Source organism: Staurois parvus, unplaced genomic scaffold (genome assembly GCF_062004578.1).
Source record: "Staurois parvus isolate SC_StPar_1 unplaced genomic scaffold, SC_StPar_1.0 ptg000342l, whole genome shotgun sequence".
NCBI classification, from domain to species: Eukaryota; Metazoa; Chordata; class Amphibia; order Anura; family Ranidae; genus Staurois; species Staurois parvus.
In genome coordinates this window covers 1-23,633 of record NW_028318138.1, presented here as the reverse complement: position 1 = coordinate 23,633, position 23,633 = coordinate 1, and the positions used below count along the sequence as shown (strand labels likewise).

General features: G+C 50.0%; 1 protein-coding gene across 1 annotated transcript; it reads left to right on the top strand.

Annotated features, from left to right (window-relative positions):
* Positions 1–4,273: 4,273 nt before the first annotated feature.
* Positions 4,274–22,291, top strand: LOC149456913 (treslin-like). Its single transcript, XM_089684298.1, has 5 exons — positions 4,274–4,998; positions 11,858–12,107; positions 15,637–15,875; positions 19,136–19,373; positions 22,050–22,291. The coding sequence occupies exons 1-5, from the start codon at positions 4,360–4,362 to the stop codon at positions 22,289–22,291; spliced, it is 1,608 nt and encodes a 535-aa protein (XP_089540424.1). The 5' UTR covers positions 4,274–4,359.
* Positions 22,292–23,633: the final 1,342 nt, after the last annotated feature.

The following is a 23,633-nucleotide window of genomic DNA, read 5'->3' as shown; positions in this document are numbered from 1 at the left end:
CCCACAGTTGCTTTGTTCACACCAAGCTGCTTGCCTACTGCAGATTCAGTCTTCCCTGCCTGGTGCAGGTCTACAATTTTGTTTCTGGTGTCCTTCGACAGCTCTTTGGTCTTCACCATAGTGGAGTTTGGAGTGTGACTGTTTGAGGTTGTGGACAGGTGTCTTTTATACTGATAACAAGTTCAAACAGGTGCCATTGATACAGGTAATGAGTGCAGGACAGAGGAGCCTCTTAACCTCCTCGGCGGTATGATTCTTTCCGATTTTTTGTGCTGAAAGCGGTACCATTTTTTTGCATGGAAATATGTAGTTTTTTATTGTAGGCTGTAATTTTTAGGAATAACTCACTGAAATCTGTCCGAACAAGAGTCTAGTAAACAGCCCAGGTATGATAAAACTTGAAACACAAAATCATAAATTATAATTTAATAAATCATAAAAAATAATATAATAATAATAAATTTAATTCAATAATATAATCAAACCAAAAACACTGAAATTTGAAATACAGAGGCAAATTCGCACATCGCTGAGCAAAGTCGCAAATCGTTTTCAGTGTCTGACGAATTTCCCCACTAATCATTATCACTCAATTCTGCAAGTGGTTCTGATTTACTATCGCTGGTCTAAAACCGCTTTTGACGTAAAGGGACGCTTTTTGGACGCCATGGACTTTTCTCAGTTTCCAGGCAGAAAGAACAGTAAAAATGAAGGCAGGGCACAGGACAAAGCAGTAGGGACAAAAGTATGTGAAATTCACTGAAATAGCAATGACAGCAAAAATGACATTTTTTAAAAATTTCAAATTTCCCGCCGGTTCTGGCGCCCGTACGTCCCGACGTTACAGGGACCGCAACACGGAAGCTGGATGCCGACTTCCGCCGGAGGAGATGGCCGAGGACGCTGCAGGGGACACATCGTGGGAGCGAAGGACAAGGTAAGTGCTGCAGGGACCCCCAGAGCAGCACTCATGCAACCCCAGACCATGACACTCCCACCACCATGCTTGACTGTAGGCAAGACACACTTGTCTTTGTACTCCTCACCTGGTTGCCGCCACACATGCCTGACACCATCTGAACCAAATCAGTTTATCTTGGTGTCATCAGACCACAGGACATGGTTCCAGTAATCCATGTCCTTAGTCTGCTTGTCTTCAGCAAACTGTTTGCGGGCTTTCTTGTGCATCATCTTTAGAAGAGGCTTCCTTCTGGGACGACAGCCATGAAGACCAATTTGATGCAGTGTGCAGCGTATGGTCTGAGCATTGACAGGCTGACCCCCCACCCCTTCAACCTCTGCAGCAATGCTGGCAGCACTCTTACATCTATTTCCCAAAGACAACATCTGGATATGACACTGAGCATGTGCACTCAACTTCTTTGGTCGACCATGGCGAGGCCTGTTCTGAGTGGAACATGTCCTGTTAAACCGCTGTATGGTCTTGGCCACCGTGCTGCAGCTCCGTTTCAGGGTCTTGGCAATCTTCTCATAGCCTAGGCCATCTTTATGTAGAGCAACAATTCTTTTTTTCAGATCCTCAGAGAGTTCTTTGCCATGAGATGCCATGTTGAACTTCCAGTGACCAGTATGAGAGCGTGAGAGCGATAACACCAAGTTTAACACACCTGCTCCCCATTCACACCTGAGACCTTGTAACACTAACGAGTCACATGACCCCGGGTATGGAAAACGCCTAATTGGGCCCAATTTGGACATTGTCACTTAGGGGTGGAGTCACTTTTGTTGCCAGCAGTTTAGACATTAACGGCTGTGTGTTGAGATATTTTGAGGGGACAGCACATTTACATGTTATACAAGCTGTACACTCACTATGTCACATTGTAGCAAAGTGCCATTTCTCCAGTGTTGTCACCTGAAAAGATAGAATCAAATATTTACACAAATGTGAGGGGTGGACTCACTGCTGGGAGATACTCTGTGCGTGTGTGTGTGTGTATATATCCACACACACATATACATACATAGCTATAGATGTTTTAAATGATCTATATATAGTCCTGTAGTTATATTATTATTATTATTATACAGTATTTATATACCGCCAAACATTTTGCTCAACGCTGTACATTATAGTGGGGGATAGTACATGAGACAGTACAGTAACAATACAATCAGGGTGGATAAAAATCAATGATTTAAAAAAAAAAAAAAATCGGATTTTTTTTATTTAAATCGGATTTTTTTAAATAAAATGCTTTTTAAGGAAAATATATTACCATCCAAAGGTTATTCCATCATGAAATAAAGATTCATTTTTTAATTATGTAGAATAAGGCTGTATATGTTTAATGTTTTTGGTAAATAAATTCCATGAATCCATTCACAATGTCATGCTCTTCCAGAGGGTTTTGTAAGATTATTGGGCAGTTTCTCTGCCTACAAGATATTATCACAGTTGATTGGTTTACTTTTGCAGTTCTCAAAACTGAATTTGACTCAGCGGAGATCACATGCCTCTTCTTCACAGCAAAAATGTTATAACATGAACAGAGTTAAGAAAAAGACCTTCATCCTAACTTCTACAAACCTATGAATACAGAATCAACCCCTTCACTGCTAAGTTTCAAGAAGTTCAGTGAATAGAATAGAAACAATATTTTTCTGATTGTTTGGAGTGGAATAGATCTGCACAAGAAGAAAGTGGAACTAAGTGTGAGGAGGAAGGGGCTGACAGTCTAAGTTTCTTAAAATATATATATTTGTTTAGCCAAATTAGTTAACAAACATGGATGTTTAAGCAAATCACATATGCTGCAATGTTATTGTTTCAGATGAATAAATCTATTTAAATTTTTATTATTAAGGGAATGATTATTTTTCTCCTTCCTAAGTACAACAGAAAAGTTGTCCAAATATGAATGATTAACCTATTAAACTGGGGATAAAAAAAACTAATATGAAAAGTTGTTATTCTAAAAATCTTCATCTATTTGCATATTAAAGTTATACCAGCAAGAATTAGTCTTTATGTAGAAAACTAGGATTTAAATCAAGCCTTACTGACTAGTGATTTAAATCAAATCCACCCTGAGTACAATACACGAGGGGTTCGGGGGCCCTGCTTCTTGGAGCTTACAATCTAGGAGGGAAGGGATAGTGGAACAGGAGGAAATGGCTGTGGGGGATGGAGTGGTAGGAAGAGTGGAGGAGATCGGCAATTAGCTGAGGGCGGGGTAGGCTTCCCTGAAGAGATGGGTTTTCAGGGTGCCCCTATAGGTGAGGAGGGTAGATGACAGTCTGATAGATTGGGGTAGTGAGTTCCAGAGGATGGGGGAAGACCTGGAGAAGTCCTGGAGTCGGGCGTGGGAGATGGAGACCAGGGAGCTACAAAGTAGGAGGTCTTGTGAGGAGCGAAGATTATGGGTTGGGTGGTACTTGGGTATGAGGTTGGTGAGGTAGTTTGGGGCAGCGTTATGAATGGCTTTGTATGTCAGTGTTAGTAGTTTGAATTTAATGCGTTGGGCAATCGGGAGCCAGTGGAGGGATTGGCAGAAGGGGTGGCGGATACGGAGGGGTTGGTAAGGTGGATGAGTCTGTCCGCTGAGTTCAGGATAGACTGAAGTGGGGATAGTCTGTGATGAGGTAGGCCGGTGAGGAGGGAGTTGCAGTAGTCCAGGCGTGAGATAATAAGGGAGTGAACGAGTTTAGTAGTGTCTGGGGTGAGGAACAAATGTATTTTGGAGATGATGTGGAGGTGGAGCCTGCATGAGTTTGCCAGTGATTGTACATGGGGCTGGAAGGACAGGTTGGAGTCTAGATTGACACCCAGGACTTTGGCTTGTGTGGTGGGACTGATGGTGGCGTTGTTGGTCGTGATGGAGAGGGGGGGGGGGCGCGGGCTGGGGGGGAACTAGGAGCTCGGTTTACAGCTAAACAGATATGATTACCGGTGATTATCACGTTAATAACAGGTAATCATATCTCCTGCAGAGGGCTGGCGCGGTAAAGCTGATCGATCTTCTCCCACACTCTGTAATATGTTCCAGCGTCACCCTTTAAATGTTTAAATGTTAGCAGCAGCCAATAGCAGAGCTCATCAGCGTTTCCCTTTCTCTGACTAATCAGCCCTTGACGTGGAGCGCCTTGGTCACATGTGTACACAGCATGCCATTGGCTGCGCCAATTCAACTCCCTCCCGGCTATGACCAATGGTGTACGGGGGGGGGGACGCTCCTCTCACTGTCAGTGTACGGGGGGTAGGATGACGCTCGGCCAATCAGCATCCGCGTTAGGTTGTGGCGCGGCCGGTTTGATCGCAGTGCTTGAGGATCGGGAAAGATGGCGGCGGTGCGGTGACCCGGTGTAGAGGGGGGCTGAGGGGGCACCGGAGCCGCCATGACGTCTTCGTACAATGTGGTGCTGCTGGTGGACGCCGCGGACTCGGCTCTGAAGGACCGGATGAAACTTCTGTCCCTCCGGCTGCTCAACTACCTGACGTGCCGTGTAGGCCTGGGCCAGGTCCGCTGGAGTTACCGCTTCTTGAACTCTTCGGGCGGACGGTGCCGGCCCCCCCGGCGCTCGGACCTGAGGGAGCTGGGCCCCCGGAGCTGGGATGAGTTCGAGGAAGAGCTGGAGGCGTGCTGGGAGGGAGGAGGAAGGGGAGTCCGGGGATCCGCCACCTGCCGGGCCGCCCTCACCCACACCGCCCTGCTGGAGACTCTGTCAGACTTCCAGTGGGACCGACCAGACATCTCCTCCCCGGCCAAGCCGGCCCTGGCGAGGGGGCGCCGGGGGAGGCTGGTCGATGTGGAGGAGCCAATGAAGGCGGAGCCCCCGGCCGGGTGTAAGAACGCCGTATTCCTCCTCTCCCCCGCTCCGCACTCCCGGGACCAACTCCGCACCTTCACCGCCCTCCCCGAAGGGGACATCGCACTGCAGCCAATCATGGAGAGAATACTGCCCCGGGGGGTACAGGACGTCCTCCGACGAAACAAGGTCACCCTCTACTGGATGGACGCCGCCTACCGGGCACAGGTGAGACCGTGGGGGAGGGGCTCTGCATCTGTACTGGGGGCAGTCCTCCCACTGTATGGGGGAGGGGCTCTGTGGGGTGACACTCCTCCCACTGTCAGTGTACGTGGGGGGGGACGCTCCTCCCACTGTCAGTGTACGTGGGGGGGGACGCTCCTCCCACTGTCAGTGTACGTGGGGGGGGACGCTCCTCCCACTGTCAGTGTACGTGGGGGGGGACGCTCCTCCCACTGTCAGTGTACGTGGGGGGGGACGCTCCTCCCACTGTCAGTGTACGTGGGGGGGGACGCTCCTCCCACTGTCAGTGTACGTGGGGGGGGACGCTCCTCCCACTGTCAGTGTACGTGGGGGGGGACGCTCCTCCCACTGTCAGTGTACGTGGGGGGGGACGCTCCTCCCACTGTCAGTGTACGTGGGGGGGGACGCTCCTCCCACTGTCAGTGTACGTGGGGGGGGACGCTCCTCCCACTGTCAGTGTACGGGGGGGGGGGGACGCTCCTCCCACTGTCAGTGTACGGGGGGGGACGCTCCTCCCACTGTCAGTGTACGGGGGGGGGACGCTCCTCCCACTGTCAGTGTACGGGGGGGGGACGCTCCTCCCACTGTCAGTGTACGGGGGGGGGACGCTCCTCCCACTGTCAGTGTACGGGGGGGGACGCTCCTCCCACTGTCAGTGTACGGGGGGGGGACGCTCCTCCCACTGTCAGTGTACGGGGGGGGACGCTCCTCCCACTGTCAGTGTACGGGGGGGGGACACGCTCCTCCCACTGTCAGTGTACGTGGGGGGGACACGCTCCTCCCACTGTCAGTGTACGTGGGGGGGACACGCTCCTCTCACTGTCAGTGTACGTGGGGGGGACACGCTCCTCTCACTGTCAGTGTACGTGGGGGGGGGACACGCTCCTCTCACTGTCGGGGGGGGACGCTCCTCTCACTGTCGGGGGGGGGGGGGCGCTCCTCTCACTGTCGGGGGGGGGGGGCGCTCCTCTCACTGTCGGGGGGGGGGGGGGCGCTCCTCTCACTGTCGGGGGGGGGGGCGCTCCTCTCACTGTCGGGGGGGGGGGCGCTCCTCTCACTGTCGGGGGGGGGGGCGCTCCTCTCACTGTCGGGGGGGGGGCGCTCCTCTCACTGTCGGGGGGGGGGGCGCTCCTCTCACTGTCGGGGGGGGGACGCTCCTCCCACTGTCAGTGTACGTGGGGGGGGACGCTCCTCCCACTGTCAGTGTACGTGGGGGGGGACGCTCCTCCCACTGTCAGTGTACGTGGGGGGGGACGCTCCTCCCACTGTCAGTGTACGTGGGGGGGGACGCTCCTCCCACTGTCAGTGTACGTGGGGGGGGACGCTCCTCCCACTGTCAGTGTACGTGGGGGGGGACGCTCCTCCCACTGTCAGTGTACGTGGGGGGGGACGCTCCTCCCACTGTCAGTGTACGTGGGGGGGGACGCTCCTCCCACTGTCAGTGTACGTGGGGGGGGACGCTCCTCCCACTGTCAGTGTACGTGGGGGGGGACGCTCCTCCCACTGTCAGTGTACGTGGGGGGGGACGCTCCTCCCACTGTCAGTGTACGGGGGGGGGGGACGCTCCTCCCACTGTCAGTGTACGGGGGGGGGGGACGCTCCTCCCACTGTCAGTGTACGGGGGGGGGGGGACGCTCCTCCCACTGTCAGTGTACGGGGGGGGGGGGACGCTCCTCCCACTGTCAGTGTACGGGGGGGGGGGACGCTCCTCCCACTGTCAGTGTACGGGGGGGGGGGACGCTCCTCCCACTGTCAGTGTACGGGGGGGGGGACGCTCCTCTCACTGTCAGTGTACGGGGGGGGGGGACGCTCCTCTCACTGTCAGTGTACGGGGGGGGGGGACGCTCCTCTCACTGTCAGTGTACGGGGGGGGGGGACGCTCCTCTCACTGTCAGTGTACGTGGGGGACGCTCCTCTCACTGTCAGTGTACGTGGGGGGGGGCTCCTCTCACTGTCAGTGTACGTGGGGGGGGCTCCTCTCACTGTCAGTGTACGGGGGGGGGGGCTCCTCTCACTGTCAGTGTACGGGGGGGGGCGCTCCTCTCACTGTCAGTGTACGTGGGGGGGGGGCGCTCCTCTCACTGTCAGTGTACGGGGGGGGGCGCTCCTCTCACTGTCAGTGTACGTGGGGGGGGGCTCTCCTCTCACTGTCAGTGTACGTGGGGGGGGGCTCTCCTCTCACTGTCAGTGTACGTGGGGGGGGGCTCTCCTCTCACTGTCAGTGTACGTGGGGGGGGGGCGCTCCTCTCACTGTCAGTGTACGTGGGGGCTCCTCTCACTGTCAGTGTACGGGGGGGGGCTCCTCTCACTGTCAGTGTACGGGGGGGGCACCTCTCACTGTCAGTGTTCGGGGGGGGGCACCTCCCACTGTCAGTGTACGTGGGGGACGACGCTCCTCTCACTGTCAGTGTACGTGGGGGGGGACGCTCCTCTCACTGTCAGTGTACGTGGGGGGGGACGCTCCTCTCACTGTCAGTGTACGTGGGGGGGGGGGCGCTCCTCTCACTGTCAGTGTACGTGGGGGCTCCTCTCACTGTCAGTGTACGTGGGGGCTCCTCTCACTGTCAGTGTACGGGGGGGGGCTCCTCTCACTGTCAGTGTACGGGGGGGGGGCACCTCTCACTGTCAGTGTTCGGGGGGGGGCACCTCCCACTGTCAGTGTACGTGGGGGACGACGCTCCTCTCACTGTCAGTGTACGTGGGGGGGGACGCTCCTCTCACTGTCAGTGTACGGGGGGGGGCACCTCTCACTGTCAGTGTACGTGGGGGGGGGCTCCTCTCACTGTCAGTGTACGGGGGGGGGCACCGCTCACTGTCAGTGTTCGGGGGGGGGGGCACCTCCCACTGTCAGTGTACGTGGGGGGGGACGCTCCTCCCACTGTCAGTGTACGTGGGGGGGGACGCTCCTCTCACTGTCAGTGTACGGGGGGGGCACCTCTCACTGTCAGTGTACAGGGGGGGGGGCGGCACCTCTCACTGTCAGTGTACGGGGGGGGGCACCTCTCACTGTCAGTGTACGGGGGGGGGCACCTCTCACTGTCAGTGTACGGGGGGGGGGCACCTCTCACTGTCAGTGTACGGGGGGGGCTCCTCTCACTGTCGGGGGGGGGGGGGCGCTCCTCTCACTGTCGGGGGGGGGGGGGCGCTCCTCTCACTGTCGGGGGGGGGGGCGCTCCTCTCACTGTCGGGGGGGGGCGCTCCTCTCACTGTCGGGGGGGGGCGCTCCTCTCACTGTCGGGGGGGGGGGGGCGCTCCTCTCACTGTCGGGGGGGGGGGCGCTCCTCTCACTGGGGGGGGGGGGGGGGGGCGCTCCTCTCACTGTCAAGGGGGGGGGGCGCTCCTCTCACTGTCAAGGGGGGGGGGCGCTCCTCTCACTGTCGGGGACGACGACGCTCCTCTCACTGTCAGTGTACGTGGGGGGGGGGACGCTCCTCTCACTGTCGGGGGGGGGGGGGACGCTCCTCTCACTGTCGGGGGGGGGGGACGCTCCTCTCACTGTCGGGGGGGGGGGGACGGACGCTCCTCTCACTGTCGGGGGTGGGGGGGACGCTCCTCTCACTGTCGGGGGTGGGGGGGACGCTCCTCTCACTGTCGGGGGTGGGGGGGACGCTCCTCTCACTGTCGGGGGGGGGGGGTGGGACGCTCCTCTCACTGTTCGGGGGGGTGGGACGCTCCTCTCACTGTTCGGGGGGGTGGGACGCTCCTCTCACTGTTCGGGGGGGTGGGACGCTCCTCTCACTGTTCGGGGGGGTGGGACGCTCCTCTCACTGTTCGGGGGGGGGGGGGGACGCTCCTCTCACTGTTCGGGGGGGGCGCTCCTCTCACTGTCGGGGGGGGCGCGGGACGCTCCTCTCACTGTCGGGGGGGGGGGGGACGCTCCTCTCACTGTCGGGGGGGGGGACGCTCCTCTCACTGTCGGGGGGGGGGGACGCGCTCCTCTCACTGTCAGTGTACGTGGGGGGGGGGGGACGCTCCTCTCACTGTCAGTGTACGTGGGGGGGGGGGACGCTCCTCTCACTGTCAGTGTACGTGGGGGGCTCCTCTCACTGTCAGTGTACGTGGGGGGCTCCTCTCACTGTCAGTGTACGTGGGGGGCTCCTCTCACTGTCTGTGTACGTGGGGGGGCTCCTCTCACTGTCTGTGTACGTGGGGGGGCTCCTCTCACTGTCTGTGTACGTGGGGGGGCTCCTCTCACTGTCTGTGTACGTGGGGGGGCTCCTCTCACTGTCTGTGTACGTGGGGGGGCTCCTCTCACTGTCTGTGTACGTGGGGGGGCTCCTCTCACTGTCTGTGTACGTGGGGGGGCTCCTCTCACTGTCTGTGTACGTGGGGGGGCTCCTCTCACAGACAGTGAGAGGAGCCCCCCCACGTACACAGACAGTGAGAGGAGCCCCCCCACGTACACAGACAGTGAGAGGAGCCCCCCCACGTACACAGACAGTGAGAGGAGCCCCCCCACGTACACAGACAGTGAGAGGAGCCCCCCCACGTACACAGACAGTGAGAGGAGCCCCCCCACGTACACAGACAGTGAGAGGAGCCCCCCCACGTACACAGACAGTGAGAGGAGCCCCCCCACGTACACAGACAGTGTACGTGGGGGGGCTCCTCTCACTGTCTGTGTACGTGGGGGGGCTCCTCTCACTGTCTGTGTACGTGGGGGGGCTCCTCTCACTGTCTGTGTACGTGGGGGGGCTCCTCTCACTGTCTGTGTACGTGGGGGGGCTCCTCTCACTGTCTGTGTACGTGGGGGGGCTCCTCTCACTGTCAGTGTACGTGGGGGGGGGGGCGACGCTCCTCTCACTGTCAGTGTACGTGGGACGGGCGCTCCTCTCACTGTCAGTGTACGTGGGGGGGGGACGCTCCTCACTGTCAGTGTACGTGGGGGGGGACGCTCCTCACTGTCAGTGTACGTGGGGGGGGGGCTCCTCTCACTGTCAGTGTACGGGGGGGGGGGCGCTCCTCTCACTGTCAGTGTACGGGGGGGGGGGGGGGCCTCCTCTCACTGTCAGTGTACGTGGGGGGGGGGGGAGGAACGCTCTGCCCACTGTCATTGTACGTAGGGGGACACTCAGTGTACGCTTCGTTCCATCAGCTGACAACAGGCAATAATTCGCTGTAAGCTGACTCCAGGTCACATGAGAACAAAAGGAAATCTACTCCTGTGACCCTCGAGGAGTATAGCCAAAACATGTTTGGTCGCACTTCTACTTTAACCACCTCCCACCCGCCATATAAGGTCATGACGGGCGCAAGGCAGTTCTCTCGTTCTGGGAGGACGTCACATGATGTCCTCCCACTCTAACCGCGTGTGCAGTGCGGCGATCAGTGCACTGTGTCCCTGGGACACAGCGGATCACCGATCAATGGAAAGAGCTGATGTCGGCTCGGTCATGTGATCAGCTGTGTCCAATCACAGCTGATCGCATGTAAATAAGGAAATACCAGTTATCGACGTTCCTCTCCTCACGAGCCGTCACGCTGACAGAGGAGAGCCGGTAATCGGCATTATTCAGATGATCCGTGTAGCCCCATCAGTGCCACCTGCCAGTGCCAATCAGTGCCGAATATCCGTGCCCATCTGAGCTGCCTTTCAGTGCCGCCTATCAGTGCCACTTATGAGTGCTTCCTTTCAGTGATGCCAGTTAATGTCTCCCAGTGCAGCCTATCAGTGCCCATCAGTGCAGCCTCATTAGCACACATCAGTGAAGGAGAAAAATCACTTATTTACAAAATTTTAGAACAGAAACTAAGAAAAAATGCTTTTTTTTTTTTCCTTCAAAATTTTCAGTTGTTTTTGGTTTGTTTAGTAAAAAATAAAAAACCCAGAGGTGATTAAATACCACCAAACGCAAGCTCTATCTCAGAAAAGTGATAAAAATGGCATATGGGTACAGTGTTGCATGTCTGCGCAAATGTCATTCAAAGTGTGACAGCGCTGAAAATTGGCCTTGGCAGGAAGGGGGTATAAGTGCCCTGTAGGCGAGGGGTTCATAGCACTTTAAAGTGTAAGTTCACCTTTACCCCAGGTTCACACCTAAGCGTTTTCCGAAGCATTTTGCAGAAACGCACAGCAGACCATTTAACATGATTTCCTATGGGACAGGTTCACATCTCCATGTTTTCACCTGGTGCGTTTTTTGGAAAGGATCAGGGACTTTTTTGAATGCAAAATGTTGCATTTTTGATTCTATAGTTCAATGGAAATGCTGCAGAAAAGCATGTATTGTGTTTTTCATGTGTTTCGCATTTAAAATCTGCCTAGCAACAAGAAAAATTTTAAAAAAGTTACACAACGCATGCAGAAACGCATCAAACGCAACCTGCCTAGGTGTGAACCTAGACTTACAGAAAATCTGTAAGATGACCTTTCACTGGGTTGCATCTATGTGATCCATGTTAATAGAAACACATATCTAGCCTGTCGTGCAAATCTGTGAGTTTAAAAATGCATCCAGAATGGCATGTGTGTGAACCGGGGCGGCTCCATTCACACCTGGCCATTTTGGGATTGTGGCAGAATCGCTGTGATCGCAGAAACGCAGGTTCTGGTGCCATTATTTTCAATGGCCCCTAAAATGTGGTGATTGTCACATGGCAAATCGCATCTTGTGTCGCTTGACACCCAAAAGTTGCCTTGTTCTGGGTACTGACAACTCGCACTAAGCTAGAAAAACAAAACTAGCTCCTAACTTTAGCCGCCTCCTAGATTCAAAGCAAATTTGTCAAGTTCTGCATTACAGATTTTCTGTGAAGGTGAACTACAAAATAGTTTCTGATTTATTTTTTTTGCTCATATATAACGGTGAAGGGCCCATTGTCTATTCATGTTTTTATTTTGTAGGCTTGGGATTCCTGTGATCATTTTGGGTACTGGAAGATGGTGGAACTGATGCAGTTGGTTGGTGGTAGAATTTTGCCATCAGAGTGTTTGTTGGAATCTACATTTCAGCAAGTATCGGAGAAGCCTTCCACTCACGGACTGCCTTTACAGATTCCTAGTGATTCTGTGCTGACTTCTCTGATCAGCGATGATTGTGAAATGAACATTCAGTTTCCTCAGCAGAACGGCACTTTGTATTTCACAGCAGCTGGTAAGTTTTCTTTTTTTCTCTTTCAAAATTCTGACTATTTTATTTTACTATATTGCTTATTTGTTCTTTAGCTTTGTGAAAATTCAGCTTTGGGCTTAAAGTGGTTCAAAAAGCAGATGGGCAAGGAGGGCCGTGCAGGTGGGCAAGGAGGGCCGTGCAGGTGGGCAAGGAGGGCCGTGCAGGTGGGCAAGGAGGGCCGTGCAGGTGGGCAAGGAGGGCCGTGCAGGTGGGCAAGGAGGGCCGTGCAGGTGGGCAAGGAGGGCCGTGCAGGTGGGCAAGGAGGGCCATGAAAGGAGGGCCATGAAAGGAGGGCCATGAAAGGAGGGCCATGAAAGGAGGGCCATGAAAGGAGGGCCATGAAAGGAGGGCCATGAAAGGAGGGCCATGAAAGGAGGGCCATGAAAGGAGGGCCATGAAAGGAGGGCCATGAAAGGAGGGCCGTGCAGGTGGGAAAGGAGGGTCATGAAAGGAGGGTCGTGCAGGTGGGAAAGGAGGGTCATGAAAGGAGGGCCGTGCAGGTGGGAAAGGAGGGTCATGAAAGGAGGGTCGTGCAGGTGGGAAAGGAGGGTCATGAAAGGAGGGTCGTGCAGGTGGGAAAGGAGGGTCATGAAAGGAGGGTCCTGCAGGTGGGAACGGAGGGTCCTGCAGGTGGGGTGCATTCAGGAGTTTTGGTGTGCTGTCAGTGCACCAAACTCGCAGGTTATAATGCAAGTCTATGGCTACCGCAGAAAAGCTTCAGGGACACTGCACTGCACCCACGGTGTGGGTAAACCGCAGCGCATCAGTGTGAAAGCAGCCGTATACTATTATGCCCAGTGTATTGCTTCTCTTGACTATCTCTACTTTCCTGCTGCTGGCACCACCCTGGAGACTGCTATTTGGAGTAATAGGTGGATTGCAGTTGGTATGACTACGCATGGGACAGAAGTCAGCGCTACAGAGGTGGAATCGGCTTATGCGGCTCTTGCTCCCTAGAGTGCATTGTTCTCTGATGCTCTGGGATGGCGGGTCAGCAAGCCAAACTGCAATCTACCAGTCACCTGGCTGAGATCTTCTGTGTTGCTGATCACCGTGTTTTGTTTTATTCCTGACATGTGCCTTCTGTACGTGTATGAAAAAGTATCCCGTTCTCTTCGTATTGCTTCCTTTGTGTGCAGCCCCTCTGCATTTGTATTCAAAACTGACCACACTAGACAGGAGAGCAGTTCTCTGGGAATTCTGCTCGCTCTTCACCAATAATTTGTCCTGAGAATACCCCTCCCGCACAGCCATTCACTGAGAAGATTGGTGTACTGTTGTTTTTCCTCCCCAGCTCTTATGCAGCTGAAAAAAAAATGGTATTTATAATGGTGTTTTGTTTTATTTATTTTTTTTATATCTATACATAAAAGTTTTTTGCCTTTTTAATTTCTCTTTTAAACTGAGTCTGTTTACAAGGTGAGGGTTTAAATACACTTTAAAAAGAAATGCGGCCACCCAGGGTGGATTTGATTTAAATCAAACTGATTTAAATCACTAGTCAGTAAGGCTTGATTTAAATCCTAGTTTTCTACATAAAGACTAATTCTTGCTGGTATAACTTTAATATGCAAGTAGATGAAGATTTGTAGATTACTATTAGTTTTTGTTCTTGGGTTTAGATACCCTTTAAGTAACTTAACCTCCTTGGGGCTGCGCCTCCCAGCCTTTAAGAGTTTCAGAAGCCGGGAGGCAGGGTGGGGTTTTAGGATCATGTGACCACCGTAATTTGCTATCACTGTGGTCACATGATCGGAAAAGGTCCCGATCAAAAGTGGAGCTTGGGACCTTTCCGGGAGTAGCGGACATATGTGCTGGGAGCGCGCAGGGTGCGTGCTCTCAGCACATATGTATTTTTTAATTGCACGCAAATATGCGGCCGCTCGGCGTCAAGGGGTTAAGCAGATGTGCAACAAATTTTCTGATCTAGGCAACTCTATATTGTATCTGTTTATATATACTTGTATTTCCTGAGATCAGAATGGCAAGTCAAGACTAATGAATCTCCATGAATGAACCAATGTGAGCAGCAGGGTTAATCTATAACTTATTTAAACTATGACGCGGCTAATCAAACAATTGGAAAGTGACAAATGATCTCATCCACCCTTTTTTTAATAGACCTGTTAGGCGAAAACCTTGGTTATATTGTGACATGTAAAAGCGCTCCCTAATTCTCACATATTAAAGGCTTCGTATATAGGAATGCAGAGCTTTGTCAGATGTTAGTGGAGTGTGTTCTGTTTTCATTCAGCTCTGTAAGCAGAATATTTTGTCTCAGACTGGAAAAATTAAACAAAAAACAAAATAGCTTGATCAAGGTCACACGGGGATCTAAGCCAGGACCTTTTGCAAGATCATTGCATCTAAAAAAACTAATATATAGAGCTCTTATTAAGTCCAACACCAAATGACCGGTCTTGGGAATAGGACAGATTAGCTTTGCCACTTGCTGCTTTTTTTTTTTTTTTTTTTACTAATGCTTAACCCTTCTACTGCCAGGTCATTACATTGGGGTTTACACACACTCCCTTTGGCTGCAGCCCGTGTGTGTATCTGACAAGCCATCTGTTGGCTGTCAGGTGGAAGTGATTGGGTTCTTTGCCATGAGGTGCCATGTTGAACTTCCAGTGACCAGTATGAGAGAGTGAAAGTGATCTGCCTTACGCTTCACGGTCCTGTTATCTGAGAACTCCCTACACAGTGGATTAGTGCCCATCATACTTATCTAATTCACCTGCTATAATCATTATTTCTACTGTTTTATATTATATTATACTGTGGTACTTTGTCTCAAGATGATCCACACTTTAAACAAATGTCTTAGGACCCGTCTGCGTTACGGGAGAACATGCAAGATGTATATGAGCGGACTGCGATCCATATCTGTATATGACTTTATATGCCTTTCATATTTCAATAAAACTTTTTTGGAAAAAAAGAAAAGAAAGTGATAGCACCAAATTTAACACTTGCTCCCAATTCACACATGAGACCTTGTAACACGAGTCACATGACACGGGAGGGAAAATGGCTAATTGGGCCCAATTTGGACATTTTCACTTAGGGGTGGACTGACTTTTGTTGCCAGCGGTTTAGAAATTAATGGCGGTGTGGTGAGTTATGTTGAGGGGACAGCAAATGTACATGTTATGCAAGCTGTACACTCACTACGTCACATTGTAGCAAAGTGTCATTTTTTCAGTGTTGTCACATGAAAAGAGAATCACAAATTTACAAAAATGTGATGTGTGTGTGTGTTAGGATGCCTTTGGGGAACCAGGGGATTTATTTTGACTGAATGGCTGTTGGAAGGGAGTGAGAACTACATAACGTCAGATTGATGCTGGTTTTCGGTTGACTTCTATATTTTCAGGTTTGTCCAGGCCTGGAATAATCTCTCCTTGCAAATCCTATTCCTTCTCTTCTCCAACAGTGCACAATAATTATCAAGTACTACTTGGTTATATTTTACATGGGGCCCTTCTTCACAAAATGCTTTGTTTTGTAGGTGGAGTTGAAAATTGTGAATGTCCTATTACTTTGGAACCTGTTTCTGTACATCAGAAACACTTCAAGAGTTTAATTAAAATAAGTTTAAAAGGAACCATTCAAAACTGGAACTGGCGTCAAATGGGTAGTTTTGCATTGGACACCTGGATTATTCAAAATTCATCCGACAGTTGTCAGACTCCGTGCTTACTCTTTCAGCAACTGCTGTCTGCTGCTATGTCAAAAGGGCTGCTCTTGGTAAGTAAAATAACTGTCATTTTTTATTACAATGAATTATTTGATTGTTCTTACTCCTGTTTAAATGATGGTTGCTATTCAAAGAGTTCCGCAGCGGTTCAAAAGATATAGAGTAAGCAGAACTATACTTGCCTGTTCTCCATAGCTTCCAGGTCTCCATGCCCAGGGTATCAAAATCCCTGGCTGTTTCCATTGGCTGGGCTGAGATGACACAGGAGTGTTTAAAAAAAAAAAAACTGCTTGTGCAAGGGACTAAATTGTGGGGGGGTCCCTATCCATTTGCCCTGATGAAGAAAAAATATTTTTTTTTTTTTAACCAAAACCGTATTTAAATTTGAGGTGCTTTGAGGAATGTCTGGGGCTTTTAAAAGTGTAGGGGCTTTATGGCGACCTAAACTTTTAATGTTTTTAACATTGCGCTGTTTATCTCCCCCTCACCTCCCTGCCTGTCTCCAGCACTGCACCCAGGAACTAACATGGAGGGGAGAGACCTTGCAGTGTAATATGCACCAATTTGGTGCTCGTCAGGAGAAAAGTGTCGGGCTCTTTTTAAGTCTCAGCAGAAGTGCATCTGCTGAGCGAGTAGATACAGTGCCAGCCCAATGAGTTAAAAAAAAAAAAAAAAAAAAAAAAAGCTTCAGGTTACCCTCATTCTCAGTGCTTCATACTAGCAGGGCGCCAGTGGAGGACCAGCCAATTCTGGTGTTCAATGGCAAATGCCAATCCAGCTTTATGGTGTCGGGCAGTGAGCACAGGGCCCACTAGAGGACATCGGGCCCTCGGACCACCCTGATGAAGTTATTTCTGATTGTTTGGTCAGAGACATTCACACCAGTGGCCTGCTGGAGGTCATTTTGTAGGGCTCTGGCAGCGCTCATCCTGTTCCTCCTTGCACAGAGGAGCAGATGCGGGTCCTGCTGATGGTTTAAGGACTTTCTACGGCCCTGTCCAGCTCTCCTAGAGTAACTGCCTGTCTCCTGGAATCTCCTCCATGCTCTTGAGACTGTGCTGGGAGACGCAGCAAACCTTCTGGCAATGGCACATATTGATGTGCCATCCTGGAGGAATTGGACTGCCTGCGCAACCTCTGTAGGGTCCAGGTATCGCCTCATGCTACCAGTAGTGACACTGACCCTAGCCAAATGCAAAACTAGTGAGAAACAGTCAGAAAAGATGAGTAGGGAAAAAAATGTCAGTGGCCTCCACCTGTAAAACCATTCCTGTTTTGGGGGTCGTCTCATTGTTGCCAATCTAGTGCACCTGTTAATTTCATTAATACCAAAGCAGCTGAAACTAATTAATCCTCTCTGTTATTAACTGATCAGATCAATATCCCAGAAGTTTCATTGACTTGATGCTATACTCTGATTAAAAAGTGTCATTTAAATTTTTTTGAGCAATATAAATCGTGTATCTCCTGTGCACGTGCGGAAGTTCAGTCCTGTCAGCATTGCCGAAATTCTTGCCCTGAGCTGCACATGTACAGGGGCGAACAGGCAGGTACATAATGCAGAAGAGACAAAAACTCTTCGTAATCCTACCTGTTTTCATTTCTCAAGTTCTACTTTAATCCAAGTTGGACCAAAGCAATACAAACTGTACCTGGAGGTTAGGATCACCTGCACATGGTCCTGATGTTTAAGCATCTGCTTTTTTAGATGTAATTTCAGGCGTAAATTACTGACCAAAAATGCAGATTTCCCTATATATTGTATTTTAATGAGGAATACGTGGCGCCTGTTTACGTACCTGTGTGCAAAGGAACGTTGTAAATAATGGGCTACGTTTTAACTCAGTAAAAAAAACAAAAAACACTACTGCGCTTTTTCAAGCTACAGTGTGCAATGACCATACTGATGTTTTATGGTTTTAGAGTACTTGGTCATATTTTTTATTTGCAATTCTGCTTTAGTGGCTAACCATAGCTGCGTATTCAGAGTTCAGAGACTGGCAACTATATTTTTGCGGACTTATAACAGCTGCCATTATTAAAGGAAGATTATAGGCAAAGCTTTTTTTTTTGGCTGTACTTGTATAGATCACAAGAGTGCAGTTTGTTCTGCACTCCTGTGACCCGTTTTCAGCTGAAAGTGGGCTTCACAGAGATGTTGCGGAGCTGGTCCAGGCTCTGGACAGGATCCACCCAGAAGCCTGGACTGGCAGCGGGCTTAGCCTCTCAGTGATCTGCTGGCAGCCTGAGCCAGCCCCTCTCGCCCTCTCCACAGCCCAGAGCTCTAATAAGCAGAGAGCTGGAGACCGACCATCACCAGCTCTCTGCAGCCTGAAGATCGAGAGCTGAGAGATCAGTGGTGTTTGATCACTTAGTTCTTGGTCTTAGAGCTGACAGGGAACAGATGCAGCATCCAACTAGGTGAGTATAATTGGGTTTTTTGTTTAATTCCTGATCTTCCTTTAAATATTTAGACATTTTATTTTTTCTTTTAACCGTTTTCCGCCCGCCATATAAGCTAATGACGGGCGCAAGGCGGTTATCTCGTTCGGGGAGGACGTCATACGATGTCCTCCCACTATAACCGCGCATGCGCGGCCATTGGTGGTGCGCTGTGTCCTTCGGACACAGCGGATCACCGATCAACGGAAAGAGACGAAGATGTCGGCTCGGTCATGTGATCAGCTGTGTCCAATCACAGCTGATCGCATGTAAATGGGGAAATGCCAGCTGGAGAGGAGAGCCGGTAATCGGCATTCCTCAGAGGGGACATGTACACTAATCATCAAGGCACTGCAGTGCCACCTGTCAGTGCTCATCAATGCCACCTATTACTGCCGTCTATCAGTGCCGCCTATCAGTGCTGCTAGTCAGTGCCATATATGAGTGCTGCTTTTCAGTGTCCATCAGTGATGCCTGTCAATGCTCATCAGTGCCCATCACTGCAGCCTCATTAGCACACATTAGTGAAGGAGAAAAATCACATACAGTATTTACAAAATTTTATAACTAAGAAAAGTTTTTTTTTTTTTTTTTTTTCACAATTTTCAGTTTTTGGTTTGTTTAGCAAAAAATAAAAATCCCAGAGGTGATTAAATACCACCAAAAGAAAGCTCTATTTGTCTAAAAAAAGATAAAAATTTCATATGGGTACAGTGTTGCCTGACCGTGCAATTGTCATTCAAAGTGCGACAGCACTGAAAACTGGCCTGGGCAGGAAGGGGGTATAAGTACCCTGTAGGCAAGTGGTTAAATAAAAGCTTCTGTATTTTTCATGAATGTTTATGATGTGCAATTTTTTTATCTTCAGATTGCGGATATATTCACAGAGGATGACTTGTCTCTGAATACCGGGATCCTGTCTCCAATTTCAGGAACTGCGGCAGTTCTTAGTGTATTTAGAAGTGATGAATCTTTTAGGCTTGATAGTTCTCTTCTTTGGGAGAATGAAAAAGAATGCAGTGAAGAAATTTCATCTGATCTCTCAGATATTGTGAACAGCATCCTTCACCATGTTTATTCTTTTGATGAGAGAATAAAGTCACCTGGTAAGTCTGCTTTATTTAACCCAGTTGATGGCCTAGATGCACCCTTTTATGTCATTCTCTACTAGGTGCTATCCCACAAGTGTGGTTACTGGCCTATTAGCACTCCAAATCTGCAAATATGGAGATAATTACAGGAGGGTAGTACAATTAAAGAAGTGAGGTGACCAAAATTTTCTTTAGGTACTCCTCTCTCCCAGGGAATAGAGTGCAGTTAGATGTAACCAGGAGTGGACTGACCATTCGGGCATTGCCCGGGGTCAGTAGGGGGTCCGGTGAAAGGCTCACTGGGTACACAATTCACTAAGTGGTATCTTATCGCATCCAAGTATGCAGTAGGATACCGCTTAGCATTGTTTTAAAAAAAAGTTTGAATTCACAAAAAAAGCTCCTAAAATACCGCATGAGTTATTTTATCACGTCATGCAATATTTTAGTAGTGAAAACCATGCGTTAATGTTGCAGCTGTCAGCAGGGTTCCCCACTGACAGCTGAATGTAAAAGAATTGCCAGCAATTAAAAATTTATTTTTAAAAAACGGCGTGGGGTCCCCCTTCCATCCATACCAAGCCCTTTGGGTCTGGTATGGATTTTAAGGGGAACCCCCACCCAAAATCCAACCCTTATCCGAGCATGCAGCCCGGCAGGACAGGAAAGGAAGGGGGGGAAGAGCGAGCGCGAATTCCCCCCCTTGAACCATACCAGGCCACGTGCCCTGGGGGGGGTTCTTTGTGGTGGAGGGGGCGCAAACACTCACCAGGTACACCTTCCGGCTGTGTTGTTTGAACCTTTGAATTTAACCTGGCTGCATTTAACATCTGCAGAGCATCTTCTGCCTCAGTTGTTCTAGGAAGACCTGAACATACTGACAGGTAAAATTAAAAAATGCTCAGTATTTAACTGGTTTCCAGTAAAACAGGTTTTTAACCTAGTATAATGTCATTAGCAAATGCAGTTTAAAAGTTATTTTGTGGGTGTGATTTTATTGTTAATCACACACAAATAACAATGCATAATGAATGTACACATATACACTATATTGCCAAAAGTATTGGGACGCTTGCCTTTACATGCACATGAACTTTACTGGCATCCCAGTCTTAGTCCGTAGGGTTCAATATTGAGTTGGCCCCGCCCTTTGCAGCTTAAACAGCTTCAACTCTTCTAGGAAGGCCGTCCACAAGGTTTAGGAGTGTGTCTATGGGAAGGTTGGACCATTCTTCCAGAAGCACATTTGTGAGGTCAGGCACTGATGTCGGGGGAGGAGGCCTGGCTCGCAGTCTCCGCTCTAATTCATCCCAAAGGTGTTCTATCGGGTTGAGGTCAGTACTCTGTGCAGGCCAGTCAAGTTCCTCCACCCCAAACTCGCTCCTCCATGTCTTTATGGACCTTGCTTTGTGCACTGGTGTGTAGTCATGTTGGAACAGGAAGGGGCCATCCTCAAACTTCCCACAAAGTTGGTAACATGAAATTGTCCAAAATGTCTTGGGATGCTGATGCCTTAAGAGTTCCCTTCACTGGAACTAGGGGGCCAAACCCAACCCTTGAAAAACAACCCCACACCATAATACCCCCTCCACCAAACTTTACACTTGGCACAATGCAGTCAGGCAAGTACCGTTCTCCTCTCATTCAACCAAACCCAGACACGTCCATCGGATTGCCAGACAGAGAAGCGTGATTGGTCACTCCAGAAAACACGTCTCCACTGCTCTAGAGTCCAGTGGCGGCCTTCTTTACACCACTGCATCCGACGCTTTGCATTGTACAAGGTGATGTAAGGCTTGGATGAAGCTGCTTGGCCATGGAAACCCATTCCATGAAGCTCTCTACGCACTGTTGTGCTAATTTGAAGGCCATATGAAGTTTGGAGGTCTTTAGCTATTGACTTTTGAGAGCTGGGGACTGCTGCGCACTGTGCGCTTCAGTGTGTTCTCACCCCGCTCTATCAATTTGCGTGGCGTACCACTCGGTGGCTGAGTTGATGTTGTTCCCGGTTGCTTCCACTTTGTTCTAATACCACTAACAAATTACTGTGGAATATTTAGTAGCAATGAAATTTCTTTTGGTAACGTGTGTGTGTGTGTGTGTGTGTGTGTGTGTGTGTGTGTGTGTGTGTGTGTGTGTGTGTGTGTGTGTGTGTGTGTGTGTGTGTGTGTGTGTGTGTGTGTGTGTGTGTGGTGTGTCAATACTTTGCGATGTGATTTGCGTCCATACAAAATAAATGGGTGCAAAGAATGGAATGCAATTTGAACAGGAATGTGGTGCAATTCCTGATCGAATCGTATGCGGTTGCCTGCACCACTCCTGTGTGAACCCAGGCTTGACATAGTGATTTCAGTCTGGGTTCACACAGGAGCGGTGCAGGAAACCACCTGTGATTTGGACAGGAATCGCACCGCTTTCCTGTTCAAATCGCATACCATTCTTGTAATGTGATTTGTGTCCATTCATTTTATATTAGCACTGTAGATAGGGGATAGCCCTTTGTTTATTACAAGCTTTACTACTGGTAAGGCTTCTTTTTATTAAGTCTCAATACATGCATAACTGGATTAAATGGGGGGGGGGGTTGATTGTAACATCTATGGACAATTTGTTTTATTTTAAGGGCAAGTTTATTATGTTAAATATACTGCCAAATTATGTTTTGAGACATTGCCTTTTTCCCCCTCACAGGTGTCGCTATGCCAGAGTGGATTAATCAAGAATTGTCAAAAAGCAGTCGATGGAGCACTTCGGTTATTGAGAGATGGTACCCTATATCTGGAATCTCTGGGGCCAGCAGCAATTTAATGGAATCCTTTAGGTGTGAAAATATATATGCATCTTTATCTGTACTTCTAAAAGGGTTTTTTTTTTTTACTTTTATGCACTTTTATTTATGGCTGCAACAAATGATTATTTTCATTATCATTTAGTTGGTCTATTATTGTTTTGATCGCATCAAAACCTTAAGTGTGGTATGTAATTTAGATAATATGTAAAGTTTCAAAAATTATTCTTAAATATCTTTTTGCAGCTATAAATAAAAATAATGAGCTATATGGTTAGGGAACAAAATATTATTATACAGAATTTATATAGCGCCAACAGTTTGCGCAGGGCTTTACAATATAAGGGAGACGGTACACTTACAATACATTTTAGTACAGAAGGAATGTGAGGACCCGGCTCGTGGAGCTTACAATCTAATGTAAGGGGGAGGGGATACAAAAGGTGATAGCTGCGGGGGATGATCTGGTGGAGGTGATTCAAGTACAGTTCTTAGGTGGAGGTGGGGTAGGCTTCCCTGAATAAGTGAGTTTTCAAAGATCGTCTAAAGGCAGACAGGGTGGGGGCTGACCCGACATGCTGTGGTAGGGAGTTCCAGAGGATGGGAGAGGCTCTGGAGAAGTCCTGGAGGCGAGCGTGGGAGGAGGTGATGAGGGAGCTAGAGAGAAAAATATCATGGGAGGAGCGGAATGGACGATTTGGCTGATAACTGTGGTTGAGGTTGGTGATGTAGCTAGGGGCAGTGTTGTGGATGTCTTTGTAAGCTGTAGTCAGTATTTTGAATTTTATACGTTGGGTTAGTGGAAGCCAGTGAAGGGATTGGCAGAGAGGGGCAGCAGTCGCTGATCGGTTGGTAAGGTGTATGAGTCTAACAGCAGCATTCATAATAGACTGAAGTGGGGATAGCCTGTGTAATGGTAGGCCAGTGAGGAGGGAGTTGCAGTAATCGAGGCGGGATATAACCAAGGCATGGATAAGTTGTATTGTGGTGTCATTGGTCAGGAAGGGGCAGATTTTGGAAATGTCCCGGAGGTTGAGGCAGCAGGTTTTAGCCAGTAAGTGGATGTGGGGCCCAAAGAGGTCAGAGTCTAGGATTACGCCTAGCACCCTGGGCATGAGGGGAAGGACCAATGGTTGTGCTGTTGATCTTAGTGGTAAAGTCATGAGTGGGGGATCGGGGGAGGAAATATTACAAGCTCAATTTTTGAAAGATTGAGTTTAAGGTAGTGATGTGACATCCATGCTGATATGTCTCTTAGTAGATTTGTGATACGTGAGGAGATTGAGGGGGTGAGCTGGGGAGTGGATGAGAGAGGTCTGGGTTTCATCAGCATAGCGGTGGTATTGGAAGCCATGGGAGGTTATCAGTTGGCTTAGGGAGGAGGTGTAGAGAGAGAAAAGGAGGAGCCCAAGGACAGAACCTTGGGGTACCCCAGCAGGAAGAGGAGCGGAGGAGGAGGAGTTGTATGTGACACTGAAAGTGCACTG

What these genes read in the sequence shown, in the direction of transcription:
- LOC149456913 (XM_089684298.1), top strand. Translation starts at nt 4,360, where the DNA reads ATGACGTCTTCGTACAATGTGGTGCTGCTGGTGGACGCCGCGGACTCG. An exon ending in TTTGTATTTCACAGCAGCTG is followed by an intron (nt 12,108 to 15,636) that starts GTAAGTTTTCTT and finishes TTTGTTTTGTAG; the next exon opens with GTGGAGTTGAAAATTGTGAA. An exon ending in TGAGAGAATAAAGTCACCTG is followed by an intron (nt 19,374 to 22,049) that starts GTAAGTCTGCTT and finishes TCCCCCTCACAG; the next exon opens with GTGTCGCTATGCCAGAGTGG.